Source organism: Amblyraja radiata, chromosome 27 (genome assembly GCF_010909765.2).
Source record: "Amblyraja radiata isolate CabotCenter1 chromosome 27, sAmbRad1.1.pri, whole genome shotgun sequence".
NCBI classification, from domain to species: Eukaryota; Metazoa; Chordata; class Chondrichthyes; order Rajiformes; family Rajidae; genus Amblyraja; species Amblyraja radiata.
In genome coordinates, this window is record NC_045982.1 from 4961542 (window position 1) to 4983541 (window position 22000).

At 40.2% G+C, this 22000-nt stretch overlaps 1 protein-coding gene across 1 annotated transcript; it reads right to left on the bottom strand.

Annotated features, from left to right (window-relative positions):
- Positions 1-510: 510 nt before the first annotated feature.
- Positions 511-20244, bottom strand: stx12 (syntaxin 12). Its single transcript, XM_033044963.1, has 10 exons — positions 20138-20244; positions 16635-16829; positions 13307-13376; positions 11201-11294; positions 9073-9210; positions 6786-6838; positions 5518-5623; positions 5250-5322; positions 3110-3192; positions 511-2465 (listed from the first exon to the last, which is right to left on the bottom strand). Exons 2-10 carry the CDS (start codon positions 16744-16746, stop codon positions 2373-2375), a joined length of 822 nt encoding a protein of 273 aa, XP_032900854.1. The 5' UTR covers positions 16747-16829; positions 20138-20244; the 3' UTR covers positions 511-2372.
- Between the last annotated feature and the right edge of the window lie 1756 nt (positions 20245-22000).

Consider the following 22000-nt stretch of genomic DNA (forward strand, 5'->3'; position numbering starts at 1 on the left):
AAAACAGTAGCACATTTTCCCCACTGCAACTATCATGGATTTTTGTTCCTGCAATGTTAACCTGGTAGAAAATGCCTTTCCAGCATCAGGTTAAAGGGGCAATTGCTTCTGTGTAGTAGTGTTGCTTTGGTAGATGACATGCCCATTCTTAAAAGGGACATAAAGAAAATGCAAACAAGGCTGATGTCAGAAAATCCTTAAAGCCAAATTTGATCAGCATTACAGAGCAGAATCATTTATAATTTAACTATTACATTGTCGATTTCAGCTCAAGTTACATCTGAAGTTACATCAAAATGATGACTGCCAAATCACAAGTTTGTGGGAAGCAGAGAGATGTGCAAACAGCAAACTGCGTTGGTCAAAATTTCATCTGGTGCAAATGCAACTTTTAGATGAACCCAGGTGACTCAAACATCAGGTGAACTGAACAACTCTTTATTATAGGGAGATGGATGACTGGTCTGATCAAAGTCAATCTGCCACCGAACTATAAACACTCAGCCAGAGTTTCATTATCAGGTTTATTCAATGGCACAGCTAAAATCTATCATTCAAAAGCGCAGTATCTGTGGTATTAATACACCTTTATTCTCAAACTTATAATTTTCAAATATACAGGAGGTGACAAAAATCAAGTTAGGGTAAATATATTGAGCAAACACCAAAATCAAAATACCTTTTCATAAAGTATAATGTAATACAAAGTACATTTAGGAAATGGAATTGCTTTAGAGTAGACATTTAGATTTAAATTTCTATAGAGCACGTCCACAAAGCAGAGGAATTCAAAGCTGAAGAGTGGAGTTATTTATACTCAATTCTGCAAAAACAACGGGGTACAAAATACATTAAAGGATATGTTCAATCTTAAAATTTGTTGAGGAAAGCACTATAAATTTAGATAACCTTGCTACTATAAATATTTTGTTTTGAACATTGACAAATGTGCATGATTAGATAAAATGAATCTTTCTAAAATCACACCTGGTTTTAAATTGAACTTTAACCGTTTCCTTATTCTTTTCTCAAGATGCGTGGCCCTTCCCACTTATCCTTCTACTAATGGCCATGCAGGATGGTATAATAGCTCCACTCTCAACAAACCTTGGTGAAATTTCTTGCCTCGTTCTCAGGTTCAAGTTCAGCTAAGAACGATAAAATCCCAAGCAAGAATGTTGGGAGGAGTTTGAGCTCAACACTACTCGACCAATTTTCACAGCACCATTGTCGCCCACATTATATAGTACTATGGAGTATTTCCCAGCTGATCAAAAAGCTCTGATGGCCAATGTACTCCAATATTCTGATGGGAAGGAAAAGTACTTGGAGACAAGGATTTTTAAATTTTTTTTAAGTAGTTACAGTTGTGGCAAGTGATATAAACACACGGCTTTTTCAATAAAGGGGAAAGGAATTTGAGGGCAGTCAATTCCCCATTCCTATGCAGCAACTATTCAATTTCTGCTATCGCTACATCACAATAATTGCAAGCAGGTGATTATATTTTCTAGTGATTCACTTTCAGTGTAAAGTTGTAACGATGTAGAACTGTTCAAGCATGCACAAGAGGCATTGAACAGACAACTTAGTCCGTGCAAGGATCAGATGAATTTCACAATTCGACCTTCGCTTTGACCTTGGAATGCTATGTCTGTGTAAAAACCGGAGCGTAAAAGTGAACCAAGAAATTTGGGAAAAAAGATGACATTACTAGACAGTAGATTTGCCACGGTTGTATTAATAAACTAAGAATTTAAAAAAATTTAAAAATTATCCACCCGAAAGTAACAAGTTGACTACAATAAAATTTGCCTTGTTTCACATTACTCATCCCGTAAATTAATGCTGTGTGCTATTAACATTAGGTGTCTCCAAACCACCAAGTGCGAGGGTTTCACCATGGCAGGATCTGAAGCGTGTTATATTCTATTGTTGAAAATCTTTGCTTTCACAAAATTGGGATAAGGTTTAAACAAATGACAGTGATAGAGTTGACAGTGGCCGTAGTTTCTTGACTTGCGAGGATCATTGCCACACTAGGCTCCCCAAAGTGTAAAAGCTGGCCAAGCGATAGTGAAAATCTGCATGCTATTACAAAATCTATTTGACAACACAATGCAATTATTCTGGTAAAACTTGAGACGATCTCATATAATTTACAGTGCATATACAGAATGGTGAAATCTTACTTGCTTTACATAAATTAATAAATAACCAATTTCTTGGTGCTTTGTTACAATCCACAAAATTCTCTGTATTCACCAAATTAGACCTTTACAGTATAGAGAAAATTGCCCATTGAAATCAGTTGCTGTACAGTTCTATTTTTTCTCACGTAGAGAACCAGCAGTATTTTAACAGGAAGTTTGTTATTTGCTTGCCCACCAGATGACAAGGCCCAAAATCACACCAACAACGGCAAGAATTACAATCAGAATGCATATTTTCTTGCGGGACTTTTTCTGAAAATACAAAATAAAGATTGAATCAATTTTGCATCAACTTCATTAATTTGGTGACTTTATCATTGGAAAATGATCGTTTTTTTGTGCACACAACAAGCATTCCTATATTATACTGTGATTTTATACAAAATATATAGTAGTGTTCACATCCAAGGAATTCTAAATTACGCAAATAAAATATTCATCGTTTTTCTACCATAGAAAGGAGGCAGCCCCCTTGAAAGAAATGATTAAGATATTATGGATTTTTGCCCATTTGGAAATGGATCAAGTGACTTCACAAACCGCATGCATGAAGAACAGGAATGAATAAAACAAACAAACTATAACTGAAAAGAAAATGAGTGTCAATACATCAAAGTAGAAATATGCTATTGGGTAGCAATCCAGTTAAATTAATATCCTGCTGTAAATTATATAGAAAGATTGACTATTATTTTGAACAATAAACTAAAAATACTATTTCTGTTGAAGACAGGAATTTACAACACCACTGAGGCCCAATGGGATCTGGCGTAATGTTAGATTTCAGTAAAATTTGACATACATTCTGCTATAATGTTTGGGTTCAAGCTAAGCAATTCCATGCTGGCATATCTCTCTGCTTTATCCCGGTTCAATTGGGGACAGTACAATCGTACCTGATAATAAGATGCCCTCTGTAACTGGTGAGTTCCCTGCTCAACATGTACTTCTGCACTTTCCACATTTGCTTCAATGCTATCTGTAGGAAACAAAACAGAAAAGCATCAGACCCAAAGATTTAGATGCCTATCACAAAGCAAGCCTTTTTAAAACGAGGGGAACAAAACCAGCATCTCTGATAATAGGCCCAGAATAGAAATAATAGTTATTCCAAAAATAGCTGTTCAGCAAAGCAGATCAAGATTTACTTTAAAGGTAGACAAAAATGCTGGAGAAACTCAGCGGGTGAGGCAGCATCAATGGAGCGAAGGAAATAGGCAACGTTTCAGGTTGAGACCCTTCTTCAGCATTTTTGTCTACCTCCGATTTTCCAGCATCTGCATTTCCTTTTTAACAACTTGCTTTAATTTTGGGTGTACAGACACGACTGGCAAGGCCAGAATTTATTGCTCATCTCAATGTCTGCTTGAAGTGGTTGGCATTGGTGGTCTCGCCTTCTTGAAACCTCCTCAAGATGATTTACCTCCAATTCACCTGTTGCCTTTGATCATTTCTGGTGGTAGAGATTGTGGACAGATACAAATGCTAGAGTAACTCAGCAGGGCAGGCAGTCATTCCTTCTATCTAGAGATGCTGCCTGTCCTGCTGAGTTACTCCAGCATTTTGTATCTATCTTTGGTTTAAACCAGCATCTGCAGTTCCATCCTACACATTTCGGTAGAGATAGTGGGCTTGGGAAGTTGCAGTGCACGTTGTGAATGACGCACACTACAGTCATCACCAGTGGTAGATGGAACAAATGTTTAGGGCGAGGTGCCAATCAAGCAAGCTGCTTTCTTCCTGTATGGTAGTTATCTGAATTTTCTTGAAGCAATACTCATTCAGGTAAGTAGACAATATTCCATCACACTCCATACTTATGCCTTGTGGATAATAGAAAACGGAATCATCTTCAGCAGGATATCAAACTTTCAATCTGCTTTTTGTAGGCAGAGATTATGCGGCTGACCTAGCTGAGTTTCTGGTCAGTAGCGACACTGAGGATGTTGATGGTGAGAGAGTTGAAGGTAATGCCATTAAGTGAGATGTGTCTAATCAGGCTAGGTCATATACCATGAATGGTCGAGGAATCGGGGGAGGTGAGAAACAGAAGGGAGTGTGATGTACAAATGCAAAGATCCCTGAAGGTGTCAGAAACAAGGGCAGCATATGGGGTGCCTGCTTTCATTGCTGATATATAAAAATAATAAATACTTTATTGATCCCCTCAGGGAAATTCAGATGTCCAGTAGCCCCCAACCAACAAACCCACAGATTCAAAACGAACGCAGACAGAAAATACATAGAATACAATGCGGACACTACCTGAGAGCAATAAATACTTAAAAAGACCAATAATTAACAATTAAAAATTGCAAAATGCATCCCCCTACACCCTACCGAATTATAAAATCTAATGGCTGCAGGGGTGAAGGATCTCCTGAACCGCTCCGTTCTACAGGGCAGGGAGAGGAGCCGGTTGTTGTTCCGAGTGCTCTTTTGACTCTCCAGAATTACATGGAGGGGATGCCCGGGGTTTTTCAGGATGACCTGCACCTTGTGCCTCATTCGCCTCAAGCACATCCATCCCAGAGTCTACTCTCCCCTCCAGCACTGAGCTAGTTTGTTTAACCAGTTTGACCAGCTTCTTGTTGTTTTTTGCACTAATGCTGTTGCCCCAGCAGACAACAGCGTAGAAAATAACACTTGCAACCACAGTGTTGTAAAACATGTGCAGCATATCATTACACACAATGAAGGATTTGAGCCTTCTGAGCAAAAAACAAGAACAGAGGGGTGTGTGTATGTATGTGTGTGCGCAAGCACGTGCACTCGCTCGTGTGTGCAATTACATGCATGGTAGCCAAAGGATGGTTTATGCTGAAAATGGCAATTCATTACATTTGTACACAAAATAATGGTCTTTTAGGTTTGAGACAAATGACAAACCATTGCAAAGTCAGTTTTACTCTGCATTTCATAGTGCTGTAGCTGATGGGACTCTTGTGGCACTCAAGAGATTTCTATCTTCCAGCAACAACTTAATTACATGATCACAAAAGTTGAACAAAATAATTAATGGAAGGTAGCACTTGCCAATCATATCTCCTTGATCATGGATCATTATTGCCAAGTCTTTAAAAATCTGGTTGACATCCAAGATGTTAGCCTAGATAAGAGAAGAGTTTAAAAGTGCTGTTTATGAAATCAGTAGAAAATCTGCACAATTCACAAAGTAGTAGGTTAGTAATATTGCAATTATAGTTTCTGTTCAGCATAATTTAACAACATTTTCATTGGTCAATATTAAAAACAAAATATTTATATATTAAAAATAAACTTATAAAACAAATGAAAAACTAACCTCAAGTTTCTGGATTGCAGTTTCTCGTTCCTTAATCGACTCCAGGTCTTCTTCTGTAATCGCCACATCTTGGGACTGAGCTTGCATCCGATTCCAATCTTCGTTACTAAAAAGTCAAATTCCTTCAACATGACTTTCAAATTTGGTCCAATCTATAAGCCCATTCAAATGTCACCAGGTGATTTATATTTGCTGAGTTACATCTAATATTTTGTAGCTTGAAGACAGTTCGCATCCTCAGCCTCTTACCCCAACTGGCTGTTTTACACTTTAGAAAAAGCATTTCTATGACAATTAAGAATTGTTAAACAATCAACAGCATCAAAAGACTCTGCTTCAAATCACTGCACTCATTGAATACACGCAAGGCAATAAGGCAAGATGTATTTATGCAGTATACCCAAATAGGCAGAGAACACAAGACCAGGACATGTAGATGGCAGCCATACTGCCCTTGTGCCAGCCCCGAAATTCAGCAAGACCAGTTTATTATTTTACCTCAGTACCACTTTCCTGCACTCATCCCATATCTTTGATTGACTTCATATTCAGAAATATATTTATGTGAATGTCCTGAGCAAAGTCTCCATAATCCAAAAATTCACTACCCTCCGGTGAATACATTTCTTCTGATCCATCCTGTAAGACTAACCCCTTATAATGAGACCATGGTCCCCTGGTTCTAGGTCAACCAACTCGAGAAGAACATCATCCTGCATCTATCCTGTCTACATTTTATTAAACGGAAGATTAGAGGCCGTCAGTTTAACATATTTTATTATAAAGCTACCATCTGCACAACCAACATGGTGAACCTTTACTGCATTCCCTTAATCACATATATACACTTAGGAAGAGAGGCCTAACCTAAACATTATATTCCACCATGTTCCATATAAATGGAGGACATCCCTTATAAATGAAGAAAGAGTTCTCCATTTTTGTGCCTATACCACGTGGCTCATCTCTTCCAAAGATTCAGCATCTTAGAACATTCAATTCCCAACACCTAATCACTATACAACTGTCTTTATAATGGTTGTTAGATTGTACCTATTTATTTCTGTGTACTATTAATTCATTTTTCTACATATGGATGCTTTGCACAAAGAAAATATTAAATTTTGCTTTGGACTATTTTTCCTTAATCCACGCAGACCGAGACGGATTTGTAACTGACTCAAAAAGTGAAAGAGTAATCTTCCACTTCAGTCTCCCAAATAAAATCAAACCATGGACACTTCTTGATCAAAGTTTTATGCTCTTACCTTTCAAATGACACAAGTTGTTCTTCTTTGTGTTCATCATCACTGAAACCACTCTGGAAACAAAACAATTCTTTCTCAGGTAAATTTGATGATGGAAGAGTCAGAACCTACACTCAGGACTTGACTGAAGATGACCAACGTACAAGTTGGTAGTCTGATACATTACCTCACTGCAGAAAAATACACAGTAACAGAAAGCTCCATCTGAATAAGTGAAGTATACATTTTACAAATGAAAAATGTTATAGATGATGGATATTCAAAAAAAACTCAAACATCATCCACGGGGAGAGAAAGAGTTAATGTAAGTCAAGGATTGATCAGAGTTCAAGTGAAAAAAAAACAAGCATGCTTTAAGTTGCATAGCGGGGATCAGGTGGAGAGAAGAATGCGAGACAGAGCACACACCAGAACGGTGACGAGGTTACAATTTTATCGATATCTTTGACCTGCACCCTATCTCCAAGTTATGTCCACAACTTAAAATGCACTTGTTTTTCCTTGGCTTTGGGAATTTTCTATTGCTTGTAAGAACTTTCTTTTATTGACCATATTGTACATTTGTAATTTTGTAATCCAAATTACTGCCAGGTGCACATATTTTGACCTCCTCCAAGCTAAAAACAAAAATATTCATTTACGATGTCCAAAACCAATCAAACACAGAGCTTTAGGTTACTGATATATGCCAGACTCCCAAATGATAATAGGTACAAATCAATTCTCAGATTGGCCCGGGAAAACTCTTTTTTTAAACTTCCACAATCCCCATTGACTCGGTTCAGAAAAAGAATTTCCATTCCGAATTTAGAAAAAGTTTAAGCTGGATATAATTGGTTCGACTGTCCTGAGCCACAGCACAAGATATTAATATTCTTCACATGCAAAAGATGGGAAGGACAGTGGGAGGAGAGGGAGAAGAAAAACAAACTATCACTGATCACTCTCCCAAATCCATCAACAGCTCTAAAATAACCACCTGATCACTAGGAAAATCTTCAGTTAATTTGACACGTAATGAAAGCAAGCAGTTTGAACAGAAAACGCTTTCATGTCACTCCCTGCAAAAAACCCTACCCTTCTACTAAAATTATAACATCATCGTCAACTTATTTACATAGCTTTGTTTGGACACAAACTTTCTGGCTAGGTTACACAACTTAACTCTGCACCTTGGTGATTGCCAGTCACCCCCCCCCCCCCCCCCCCCGGATACTCCTTCCCCCAGAAAAATTGCACTACTGCTACTGTATGTACATATATATATATTACTGCTCATTATTCTATGTTCGCTCTTCTGGGTGAGATGCTAACTGCATTTCGTTGTCTCTGTACTGTACACTGCACAATGACAATAAAGATTGAATCTGAAATTACAAGATTGGGGAGCAGCAATACCAATACATGTAATTTTAAGGTGCGGCCCATTTGTACTGTGTGCGCCTCTGATTTTGACTGCTCCTCCATTGGTGTTCCAGGCCCCAGGTTTGCTGCAATTAACTTCCAACGCAGCTTCACCACTCGGGGCCATAAAACCTGGTGATTTTACAACCCTTTTCCCATTTCAATATGCCCCCTCGTCGCTTTAACGTTTCAGGGCAAACTGTCGCAAAATTTGTCCAACCTACCTTGGTAGCACAACAGAAATGCAAATTCTATAGATTTTCCCTATTTGAACAGTAATTTCACTATTTGTCCAATAATTTAATTTTGTTTACTCATTTTCCAGGATCTGAAAGGCCAGCATTTATTGTGAATCTAGGCCATTTATAAATTAATCACATTGGTGAGTCTGGAGTCACATAAACATCAGACTTGTTTCCTGTAGGACTTTAGTGAATGGGACTTTATAGCAACCCAGCAGTTTTCTGATCATTACAATGATATATTTTGAGCCACCCAGTAACTCACTGGAACCATGCCTCACATTAGGGCGGCACAATGGTAGAGTTGCTGCCTTACAGTGCCAGAGACACAGATTCGGTGCTGTCTGTACAGAGTTTGTACGTTCTCCCTGTGACCGTGTGTGGGTTTTCTCCGGGGTCTCTGGCTTCCTCCCACATTTCCAAGGACGTACAGGTTTGTAGGTTAATTGGGGTTGGTAACATTGTAAATTGTCCCTAGCATGTAGTGCTAGTGTATGGGGTGATTCTTGGTCAGCATGGGCCAAGGGCCTGTTTCTGTGCTGTATCTGTATCACTAAAGTCTAAAGTAATTACAGATGTAGTACTGCAACCATTGCAGCAGCATATTGAGGTAGACTTTGTGGTCTATTTTTTCTACTTACTGAGAGGCGCGATGCTGCTCTTGCCCTGGCTACAGATTCTTTCTCTTTTGCTGCGGCTTGCCGCTGTGCTGCTTGGAAGTTGTTCAAAGCTGCGGAAAAGTCATTCATGAGACGCTCCTTCTGTATTCTCTGCTGCCGCTGAAATTGTGAAAGGAAGACTGTTTGGAATTTTTAATTTGCAAGACATTTTACATTAAGACCATGCCTTGAAACAGTAAGAAATTAAAGATATGTATATCTTATTAATTCTTTCAAATGACTATTTAAAAGACGGGTTACTTCAGATAGAAGACAATGCTATTAACAGAAAAAAACAACCCTTGATATTTTGGATTAGATCATTTTTGGCATAGTTACACATTGGAACATTGGCATTGGAACATGCCTATTGTAGCCACTGTCACAGCTGTTCCAAGGCAATACAGTCCACAAACAATGACCAAGCCATTGGCAGATCAGACATACGCCACCATGAATCCACATTTAAATGATCTAATACAAACAGAAAAGGCTATAATACATTTTTTTAAATAATTATTTTTATTTCAAATAATGTACTTAGTTTTGTCATTGAGACAAAATTTGTTTCAAACCTCTGTGTACTAACATGAAATATTCAAATTAAAAACTATTTACCTTTTCCAATACAAGCAGGCAAAAAAGGAAAGAGGTAGACACAAAATGCTGGAGTAACTCAGCGGGACAGGCAACATCTCTGGAGAGAAGGAATGGGTGATGTTTCGGGTCGAGACCCTTCTTAGGATCGAGACCCTTTGATTTAAACCAGCATCTGCAGTTCTTTCCTACAAAATAGGAAAGAGGCTGTGCTAGATCTCTCACCTGCGGCTGGCATAACGCCAAGGGCCCACATACGAAGGGTATCTGACTCTCAGCAGGATCTAGCTGTGAAATATGGGCTTATTTAATGGACAATTTACATGCAGCAATTGATTCTGTAAATGTTTTTTCCCTTACCACCAGTTGCTTTCATGGCAAACCCTGTCCTTAAGCTCAGTTTCGAACTCAATCTTGGAGTTTGAGTTTTACCCACCATATACTCTCCCATTTTAAAAAGTCTCGCGTGCTCAAAGGACCTTTAAAATTATGAATCATTTGGAGAGAGAACGTGGATATTCCATAACAAGGTCCATGAATTCAGGATAACTATGAATAAATCCAATAGGAAACTGAAAAAATGTGCTTACTCATTATCAAAGAATGATTGAGAGATTCAAATGCCTTCAAAGTAGATAGATGTGTGTAGATGATACATGATAGAAAAGAATAGAAAAAACAAATTAGGATTGGGAGAAGATAGAATGGAATTGGAAAAGTGTTTTACAAAAAGAGGGGATAACTAAGAAACTGAGCCAGTGACATCAGCTGTAAATTCCATTTAATTCTGTGGGGATTTGGAGTTTCACATGCACACATTGAGTAAGGCACAAAAACCTGAAGCATTAATCATCTTAAACAAAGCACTGCTTTGTTCAAACAGGTGGGCAGAAGGTTAATAAGATGTCAAAATACTACGAAGTAGTTCGACAGGACTACCAGTCTCTAACTACATTGGGACTAACTCTTGAATTGAATACAGAGACTTCCTAAGGTCATAAATTATAGGAGCAGAATTAGGCCATTTGGCCCATCGTCTATTCCGCCATTCAATCATGGGTCTATCATTACCTCTCAACCCCATTCTCTTGCCTTCTCCCTATAACCGCTGACACCCGTACTAATCAAGAATCTGTCGATCACCATCTTAAAAGATTTTAAAACACCAATAGGATACAAGGTACTATTTTATGCAATGCGTCTAAACATAAGGATTATATAAAAATGTACAGAAAAAAAAAACCTATGCTAAAATCCATTGATCCAATAAGATATATTGAGTGTATAATCAAATGAACATTCAATTACAGATTCAATATGACTTTCCAATTCGTCATTGTCCCTTACACTCTACACTTCCCTGGCCTAGGGAAACACAGTTAAACAGTGGAGCTGCATCAATATTGCTGCAGTTATGTTACGGACCAGAGTTTCTAGACCATATTTCCTTGTTGAGTCTGGATTCAAATTAAGGTCCTAGGTGAGGTAGCGCATCTTTAGTACAAACACTCACCTGCTCAGTATACGTTAAAGGTAGGGATCCAAGCTCCTTAAGGTGTTTATTGGTTTCCTTCGCTACCTGGTTTGTGTAGTGCTGCAGCTGCTGCCTGTAAACATGGATTAAATAAAATATCTTGTGGAAATCAAATAATTTTCATCTTTGGCTATTTTTTGGAAGCAATTTTTTTTCTCTTTAAATGGGACCCACACTTGATAAATATGTACTGCAATAAAACAATGATAAGAGTTTAGACAAGTTTCACAGCATTGATAAAGGTGTTATCCATCTGTTGAATCATTCTTATACAGGAATTAAACCGAATGAACACAATATAGAGCACATCACCTTTACTAACAACGATCTCCTTAATTTTCTTGCCGTTTACAATGCAGCCACACAATAAACCTCTGCCCTAGTTTTTCAAACCAGCATTATTATTGTTTTCTCTTCTATCTTCAATCAACCTGCCATGCGCGTCTGATCCATAACAATGGCTGTCTCTCAATTACATCATAGATCCAAATATATTCTAAACCAACAAAAACTAATGATATCCTGTGACTGAACACAATGCATCATTCCTCTTCTGACTTTAGCAATTGACATCATAGCACATCTTTAAAATATTTCTATCACTGACCAGCCTTTGGTTAGTTCGACTTTTATTTCTGTTTAGTTTAGTGCAGAAACAGGCCCTTCGGCCCACCGAGTCCGTGCGGTCAGCGATCCCCGCATATTAACACTACCCTACACGGACTAGGGACAATTTTTACATTTACCAAGCCAATTTACCTACATACTTGTACGTCTTTGGAGTGTGGGAGGAAACTGAAGATCTCAGTGAAAACACACGCGGTCACGGGGAGAACGTACAAACTCTGTACACAGCACCCGTGGTCAGGATCGAACCCGGGTCTGCAGCGTTGTAAGGCAGCAACTCTACCGCTGCGCCACCATGCCGCCCCTTGTCTCATCTCTCCAGTCACAACTTCTCGTGATCTCAAGCTTTCAAGAACCTATATTGGGTGATACCCTCTCGGTAATGCAAACGAGTACTCCTCTAATGTTATTTCCCACAGACAAATCCAGCATTCACACTATGCCAGTGGCTGCTAATTTGACATCCAACTTTGAAGTGAATGTAATTCTCTCCAGCTAAACAATGGAAAAGCCAATAATCTTGTTACTAAAAAGCCTGTTGCCCCCTATTCTTTCCAATTGCTTTCAGTTAAATCGAACTGTTTTTTACTGCAGCAGCGTACTCAATCAGTGTTATCAAAGCAACCTCTAATTATGATGTTTGTCAGCCACCACCCAGTAAGAAACATAAAGAACCAATGTTAATCAAAGCAATCCAAACATTCAATGTTTGCACAAAACTTGGTTTAACTTGGCAAAGATTTTCAACATTCTAACGTTCTCATTTGGCAAAACGACCACCCAAAAGACATCAGACGACTGAAATGTCTACAACTCAAGAGAACACCACCAGTGTGAGATTGTAATTCAATCGAAATGGAGTCTTACCCCCAAGCAGGGGGGGGGGTCTATGAATAAAGTTATGTACTAACATTGTTTTATTAACTACCACCCCCCCACATCATTTTAGTCTGGATTTTACTTCTTATTAAAAGCAATAGAAAAAGCACCAAAGCTAATTTTTCACACTTTTGACATAAATCCACAAATGCACCATCCAAAATATGTTAAAAAATTGTAAATTTACCATCTAAAGACCAAGTAGCAACATTAAACAGATTAACCAACTGCACCAGACATAGCCAAACTTAACACAACATAGTGACCAAGCAAGCAATACCTCAATTTTGTCAGTTTAAAACCAAAATCTTACGGCTCAACAAATGGACATTTAAATTATGAATGTTACTCCAGTTAATGGATGTATAGGATAGCAATGTTTCTGAATTAAAGATCCAGAATACATTATCTTATCTGTAAATGATAGATTACAAACACAAGTTTAGTCAGGAGTACAGCAGGAATATGTGATTACAACATCCACTTAGCTGCACAATTTCTAGCATGGATCTGTAAAATATTGTATGTTGATGGTATCGTATGCTACTTCATTATCTCGTACAGATAAAACATACTTACAGCCTGTCCTGAAGTTCACTTGTATCTTGTTGTGTTCCTAGTTGTTGCACCAACGCATTTATCTGTGCAGCTGTCAGAAACACATAAATAACATTTATCTTGCGTTTAAATGTGATTGGAGCATGCCTGAACAGTGCAGGTACATGTTTAAACCATTACCCGATTGCAATAACAGGGAAAATGAAACATAACCAGTTCCTGCTAATCAAAAAAGCCCTTAATGAAAAAAACTTTGGTATCTTTATCAAAATGCCACATAGAGATACGGGCAGCATTCTGTTCCATTCTAAATTTAATCTCCTGCAGGATTTAACCGCGTTTCAAGGTGGAATAAGCTGCATACTAAAACAGTGTACTAATCTCACTTTTCGGCATTTACAAACACAATTTTAAAACTCTTGTTCGTTTATGCATAGACATACAAATTTTCAAGTCAAAAAATAAATTTTGCAGCTTATGGGCAACTGGATGAACAAAGATGGGAGGCCACTCACTAGGGCTTAATACTGGCAACGATCATTTGAGCTTAAACGCCCATTTCTGTGCTCCATATCCTTTCAGGTTTAATGCAGTATGAGGGCAAGGCTACAGATTGATCAAGACTGAGAAATATAATAGCATATATAACTTTTGTAAGAAACTAACAAAATTGGAAGTGTCGATGGGCATGGGTATGGGCAAGCATGACAAAGAAGGGCAAAAACTAAAATTGCTGAAGTTTATAGACCTCCAAATTGGAGTTACGGTGGAAGGCAGACTTTAACATCTAAAATGCACGTGCAGCTTTAATCTATATGTAAACTCAATTTGCAGTAAAAGCTCATGGAACGCAGAACAGGTTTTATTAACCATTACAACACAAAAGCAACTGCAGAGGAAAGGTGGTGTAATTCTATTAGACACGTTTTTGAGAACAAAAGTGTAAAAAGCAGTTTAAGTGGGACAAAGTCCACAACAATTCTAGAGTTTAATAGAGGCAATCAGGTTAAATCAGGCGCGACTTTCGTCAGCAGCGGCCTCTGCAGTCCGTCTGCGTTTTTATTATTTTATGTCTTTGTTTTTATGTAGTTTTTGTTATTTTTTGTTGGGGTATGTGTGTAGGGGGGGGGGGGTGGGGGGTGGTGTGGGGGGGGAGGGGGTAACTTTTAAATCTCTCCCTGCACGGGAGACCCGACCTTTTCTTTGTCGGGTCTCCGTTGTCGTTGGGGCTGCAACGAGGAGCGGCCTCCAACAGGAAGAACGGGGGCTGTGGTGCCGACTACTCACCTCACCGTCGCGGAGCTGGCCGAGTCCAGAGCGGGTGGAGCTGTGGTGGACGCTGCTGCGACCCGACCCCCGGAGATTCGGTGGCTGCAACTGCGGGTTTGGCGGACAGTGACACCGGGAGCCCGCGGGTCCCTGGAGGGAGACCGCTTTTCGGGGCTTCCGCAACGGCGACTTCTCCCGCCCGAGTTGCGGGGTTGAAGAGCTCCTGGAGCGGGGCCTTACAGCACCGCCCCGCGCGGCTTGGAATGGCCGCGGGACTCTGCGAGCGCACGCCGGGTGCTCTAACACCAAGACCCGGTGCGCGACCTTGCATCACCCGGCGTGGCTTTAATGGCCGCGGGACAATCGCCATCGCCCGCCGGGGGCTTTGACTTTGACTCTGACATCGGGGGGGAGAGTGCAGTGGAGAGAGAAGTTTTTTTGGCCTTCCATCACAGCGATGTGATGGATGTTTATGTAAATTATGTTGTGTCTTGGGTCTATTTGTTTGTAATGTATGGCTGCAGAAACGACATTTCGTTTGGACCTCAAGGGGTCCAAATGACAATAAATTGAATTGTATTGTATTGTATTGTATTGTATTGTATTGGAAGGGCACAGATATTCACCTAGATGGCTTAGATTTAGAACAATCTCTGAAAAAAGTCATCCCTGTTAGATTGACAAATAAACACTTCATCAATTCTTAAATACCTTTTCTCCTCCAAAGATAGGGAAATTAGGCACCAGGCAGCCCTGTCTCGACCATCTACACCCACAATAACAGTGGCCAATTTTTAATACTGTGCTGTATGATCATAATTAACATGCAACTGATTTATCTTTCAAGGTGGTTAGAACAGATGATGAATTTGATCTGTAATCATTTATTTGACCAGCATGTCACATGTCAAATGTTACTGTGTTCGTGAGTTGGGAGGTCATGTTGTAGTAATACAAGACATTGATGAAGCTACATTCAGAGTATTATGTTCGGTTCTTGGGCCCCTTGTTATTGGAGAGATGTTGTCAAGCTGGAAAGGGAGCAGAGACGATTTACGAGGATGTTGCCAGGACTCGCGGGCCTGGGTTATAGGGAGAGATTAAGCAAGACTAGGACCCCTCATCTATTTGTTGGAGTGCAAAAGGATGAGGGGTGATCTTATAGGGGTGTACAAACTCATGAGTGGAATAGATCGGATAGATGCACAGAGTCTCTTGCCCAGAGTAGGGGAATCGAGGACATAGGATTAAGATGAGGGAAGACAGATTTAATAAGAACCTCAGGGGTAACCTTTTCCACAGAGCGGGTTGTGGGTGTATGGAACAAGCTGCCAGAGGAGGTAGTAAGCATTGCAATGTATAAGAAACATTTGGACATGGATAGGACAGATTTAGAAGGATATGGGCCTAACGCAGGCAGGTGGGACTAGTGTAGAAGGAACATGTTGGTCGGATTGGGGAAGGCGGGCCCAAGGGCCTGTTTCCACACTGTATGACTCTATGAGGAAACAGCAGAAACCAATGTGAGCAAATCAATCATGGTAATCTTGATGATTCAGGTTGCAATTAAGTTTCAAAAGGCAATAAAAAGATTGAAAGTTTTTGGAAAGCAAAGTTTTGGAAGTCCCTCAACAGAAGAAAAATAAGAAGAAACTAACTGCCAGAGTTCAGAGTTGTCAGCATTTTTGTCTGAATTGAACATGGGATCCATTTTAATACGTGCAGCCCAACATTTGGCAAAGCCGACTGAACTTGAAAACTGCTGACTGTTCCGATATATGAAATCACAGACCAGTTTTGCTGCACCCTCCAGGGTTTGGATTGTATAATGAACATGCAATCAAGGTTTACTATGGTTCAAAGTCAACAAACAAAAACTAGCAACCTCATCCACTTTAAAACTAATTCTAACTAAAACTGCTTTTTAATAGGCTTAGTGTTGATGTTGTTTCCTTTCATGGCTCACAAACGCATCTATTTGCAAACTTACGACAATTAGTGAAATAAGCCAAGCAGTTTATCCTCTAGTTTAAGGTTTCAACACAACGTTTTCCAGATTGTAGAAAACGCCAATACTTACTATTCTGTGTAATTTTCTGGATGTTGACACTGCATGTTTGAATGAGCGTATTGAAGTCCTGTGGCTGTGAGTGGTAGCTAAAGCGGTTGTCCTCTATTCTTCCGTACGACATGGCTGCACCAGAGATCAGCACAGAACCAGCACAAAGAGTGATCAGATGTACGTGCCCCCTTCAAATCTTATCAAAGAGGAAAACTGGAGAAAAAGGAAACAGAACTTGAGGTGCAAACATAAAAGTTAAAGTATTTTGCAAGGCAACAGAATTAACTGCAAAGTACACCAAATCATATATTTCTGCTCTCTCTGAATTTAAAAGTATTTTTTTGATCCATAATAGTATTAGGTAAACTGAGTGTGCCAATAAATGTAATGAGATTGCTTAGGACATGAACTGGTCATTTGGACCACTGTTCCATCCCAAATGGCCAAAGTGGGACTTCCTTAGCAAAGATAAAGGATTTTTTCAGCAGGGCATCACCAGTCTTGGTCTGCAGGTCAGCTAGTGCAATAGAGAAACCGTGGCCATTATTCCAAACGGTCTCCATAAATAAGTGATTAACTCTTTGGTCGAACCCTTAATGCTGGTTTCTCTGATAACTGTAAATCAATAAATAAAGATAACTTGAAATCAGCTATGTTCCTGTTTTGGTGTACATAAAGTACAGATCCTAATGTGGCAATGACATCACTGCATTCAGTCAGCATTGTCATGTAAAGGAAAAGAGGTCATCCAGCCTTAAGGTAAAGACATTTCATAGGAATGCCAGACTCAATATTGAATTCTCCAACTTTGGATAACTTTTGTATCTTCTGGCCTGTTGAGCATGTCCCAATAGGTCAGACTGCAAAAAAAAGTACCTAGACTACTCAATCTTACCACATCTCAAACATGCACAGAAATGTAACGCCATTCCGCTTGCTAATGCCTCAAAGAATAGCACATTTGTCAAACAGTATCTCCCTTTCAGAAATCTACACAGACTCATCATATCGTTTTATAACAATCTAGATCTCATATCTCTCATTACAAATCAAAAGATTTTTCTTTCTACCAATGTCAGGCGAACAGGTCAGTAGTTCCTCATTTTCTTTCTTAAATTGTGGGATCACGTTTGCTACTCACAAATTTGCAAGAACCATTAGAACTTTGAATGATAAAAACCATAATATCTATTATAAGCAGCCTCTTTCAAAACTCTGGGATAGAGATTAAACTTTTGATTTATCAGACTGTTCTCAAAAGGTATTTCTTTCCCAGTACTTTTAATTCCTCGACTGCACTAGATCTTGGCTCTCCAGTATCTCCAGTTTTTGTGTCTTCTTCCATCAAATTCTTAGTCCCAATTGTAAATTCCCTTACCTGTAGTTATGTTCTGTATTGCCCATGCCAATCTTTTCCTTTCTATGTACCAACTACTTTTTTTTTTTATGTTTATCATTAGTTTATTCTCATTTACTATTTTCCCTTCATGAATTTCTTGGCAAATCTTTACTGCGCTCTTAAATAAAAATCTTCCATCACTCAGGATCACTGTTTATTCCAGCCAATTCATCAGTCTTTTGAAAGATACAACACTATATTTAATTTCTGCTGTAATCCACAGGACTATTTCTTTCCTATTGTGTTTTTTATCCCTTAAATGAATGTACATTCATTGATGCAAATCATGCATTGAAGATTAGCCACTGCCTGTGAACAATCTGACCTTTTAGTGCAGCTTCCCAAACAATTTATATCACCCCTTATGACCAGTTTCCTTTGATCAAGTGGAACACTTTGATTTCAATTCAAACAAGCTTCAAACTCCATCTTTTACTATCATTCAAGGTACATTACCCTAGTCAAACTCATCAAAAAACACATATCTAAGGGGTTGACATCCAACTTCTTCAATGCTTTCATTGATTAGGATTCTGAATCAATGAACATGCATACCAATAATATTATTTAAATTAATTCGCTTTTAGATCACTACTGTCCTGATTTCAGCCCCAATATATAAACTTGTATGTGGCACATCAGAGATCTAACAGAGTAGAGCCAATATTTAAATAGGTATGTCCTTGTCTCATTTATAAATGAATTATGAAAGGTTCCAACCCAAAACATTAACGACCCACGTTCTCCAGAAACGTTGCCTGACCCACTGACTTACTCCAGCACTTTATATCTTTTATCTGTAAACCAGCTTCTGCAGTTCTGAAAAAGTCTGAAGAAGGATCTCGACCCAAAACATCACCCTTCTCTCCAGAGACACTGCCTGTCATGCTGAGTTACTCCAGCATTTTGTGTCTGTCTGCAGTTCCTTGTATCTCTATCGTTATATAAAAGTACACAAAGTATTGGAGTAACTTAGCAGGTCAAGCCACATCTCAGGACAACATAATATAAATATTCTGGAGAACATACATAAATGCTTCCATGGCCACACCCCAATTTATCCCTGCAGCCTACATTTTTGCAGGTCAAACATTTTCATTTTTCAATATCAGTTTACAGCACATCCCCCACCCACCCCCTCTTCCCTTCCCCTTCCTGTTGTTCTTCAGTTTGTTGTTGCGTGATTCAGCCCTGCTCCATCTTGTAGATTCACCCTTCAAGTTGGTGGTGTCACGGTGTTATTTCCCTTCTGTGCAGCACACATGACACAAGGGGTGCTGTATAAAGACAGCAACAGGCACTGTGACCCCAAATGACAGCCCACAGCTTTGCAGCTCCCTCCCTCTTCCTCCTTCTCCCTCCCACTCTCTCTCCCCGCCTTTTCCCTTTCTCCCTCCCACTCTCTTCCCTTTCTCCCTCCCTCTCTTCCCCTTTTCCTTCCCTCTCCCTTCACTCCCTCTCCCTTATCCCTCCCACTCCCTCCTCCTTTCCCTCCCTCTCTCCCCTTTTCCTTCCCTCTCCCCTTTCACTCCCACTCTCTCCCTTTTCCCTCCCACTCCCCTTCCTCCTTTCCCTCCCTCTCCTTCCCCTCCTTTCCCTCCCTCTCCTTCCCCTCCTCCTCCTTCCCTCTCCTTCCCCTCCCTCCCTCCTTTCCCTCCCTCCCTTCCCCTCCCTCTCCTTCCCCTCCTCCTCCTTCCCTCCCCCTCCCTCTCCTCCTCCTTTCGCTCCCTCTCCTTCCCCTCCCTCTCCTTCCCCCTCCTCCTCCTTTCCCTCCCTCTGCCTCCCTCCTCCCCAGCTGCCAAATGCTGCGCCCATGGCCACACTGCGCCTGCGTCCTTCCACCCAGCCCAATGCCAAGTGATATTTGTGAAGGGTCTCGACCCGAGACGTGGCCCATTGCTTGTCTCCACAGACGCTGCCCGTCCCGCTGAGTTACTCCAGCCATCTTGTGTCTATCTTCGGTGCAGCTCCCTCCCTACACACACTCCGCCGCCCCGGAGAGGAGAGGCTGCCCACCGCCGCACGACAACTCCCTCAGCCAACCCCTCCGACAGCCCACAGCCCTCCCGCCGCTGCCGCTGCTGCTGCCCGGGCCACGCCGGCTCCATTGGACGCCTCATACCGGGGCTGGGTGTCTCTCAGAGTCTCCGCCGCCGCCGCCGCCGTTGGGGTCACGTGATGTTGGCCCGCGTCATCGGCGTCGCCCCGCCCCGCCCCAACGCGGTGACGTCACCTCCCCGTCAATCAACCCGTGGCTGCAGTCCAGAGAAATAGAAATAAGAGAAATAGAGAGATAAATAAATAAATAGAAAGATAGAGAGAGAAAGATAGAGAGAGAAAAATAGAGAGAGAAATAAAGAGAGAAAGAAATAAAGAGAGAAAGAAAGAGAGATAAAGAAATAAAGAGAGAAAGAAAGAGAGATAAAGAAATAAATATAAAGAGAGAGAAATAAATAGAGAGAGAAATAAATAAATAGAGAGAGAAAAATAGAGAGAAATAAAGAGAGAAATAAAGAGAGAAAGAAAGAGAAATAAATTCTCTGCCTCAGTGGTGGTGGAGGCAGGTTCTCTGAATACTTTCAAGAGAGAGCTAGATAGGGCTCTTAAAACATGCAGAGTCAGGGGATATGGGGAGAAGGCAGGAACAGTATACTGATTGGATGATCAGCCATGATCACATTGAATGGTGGTGCTGGCTCGAAGGGCCGAATGGCCTACTCCTGCACCTATTGTCTAAATATAGAGAAAAAGAAAGAAAGAAATAGAGAAAGAGAGAGAGATAGAGAGAAAGCAAGAGAAAAAAGAGAAATAAATAGAGAGAGAAATAGAGAAAAATAAATAAAGATATAGAGAAAGAGAAAAAGAGAAGTAAAGAGAGAAAGAAAGAGAAAGACAGAGAGAGAAAGAAAGCAAGAGTGAAACAAAGAGTGAAAGAGAAATAAAGAACTGCAGATGTTGGTTAACACAAAAGGACACAAAGTGTTGGAGTCAAGAGTGTTTAATTATCATATGTACCGACAACAAAACATACAAAAGGGTCTTGACCCGAAACACAGAGATGCTGCATGTCCTGCTGAGTTACTCCAGTTTTTTGTGTCTATCTTCAGTGTAAACCAGCATCTGAAGTTCCTCCCTACATATACAATCTTACTTGCAGCAGCATTAAAGACTGTTAAACACAATACACACAAATAATCTTTAATAAATATAAAAAATCAGTAAATTAACAGGGATATAAGGAACTCCACATGCTGGTTTACAAAAAAACAAATGCTGGAGTTTATTTTATTTTCAAGTGTACTGAGGCACAAAGAAAACATTTTGTTGCGTGCTAGTCAGTCAGCAGAAAGACAATACATGATTACAATCAAGCGATCCACCGTGTGCAGATACGTGATAAAGAGAATAATATGAATAACATTTGGTGCAAGGTAAAGTCCGATCAAAGATAGTCCCAGGGTCTCCAATGAGATAGATAGTAGCTTAGGACTGTTCTCTAGTTGTTGGCATGATGGTTCAGTTGCCTGGTAACAGCTGGGAAGAAACTGTCCCTGAATCTGGAGATCTGAACCTACACCTCTTGCCTGATGGGAGAGGGGAGAAGAGGGAGTGGCCCCGACTGTTCCTTGATTTTGCTGGTGACCTTGCCAAGGCACCATGAGTCAATGGAAGGTCTGGTGTGTAATGGCCTGGGCTGCTTCCACAATTCTCTGCAATTTTTTGCAGTCTTGGATGGAGCTGTGTTGTGATGCATCTCGATAAAATGCTTTCTACAGCCCATCTTTAGAAGTTTGTGAGAGTTGTGGGGACATACTCCTTCCTAAGCCTTCTAAGAAAGTAGAGGCTGGAGTAACTCATGTAGCATGGATCCTTCAAAGTCGCCTAACCACGTTCTGATATGTTGAACCACTCCAGCACTTTGTATCTTTTTCAGTAAATTAATGACCACAATACTAGTGTAAACAGAAAACACCAACGTCCATAG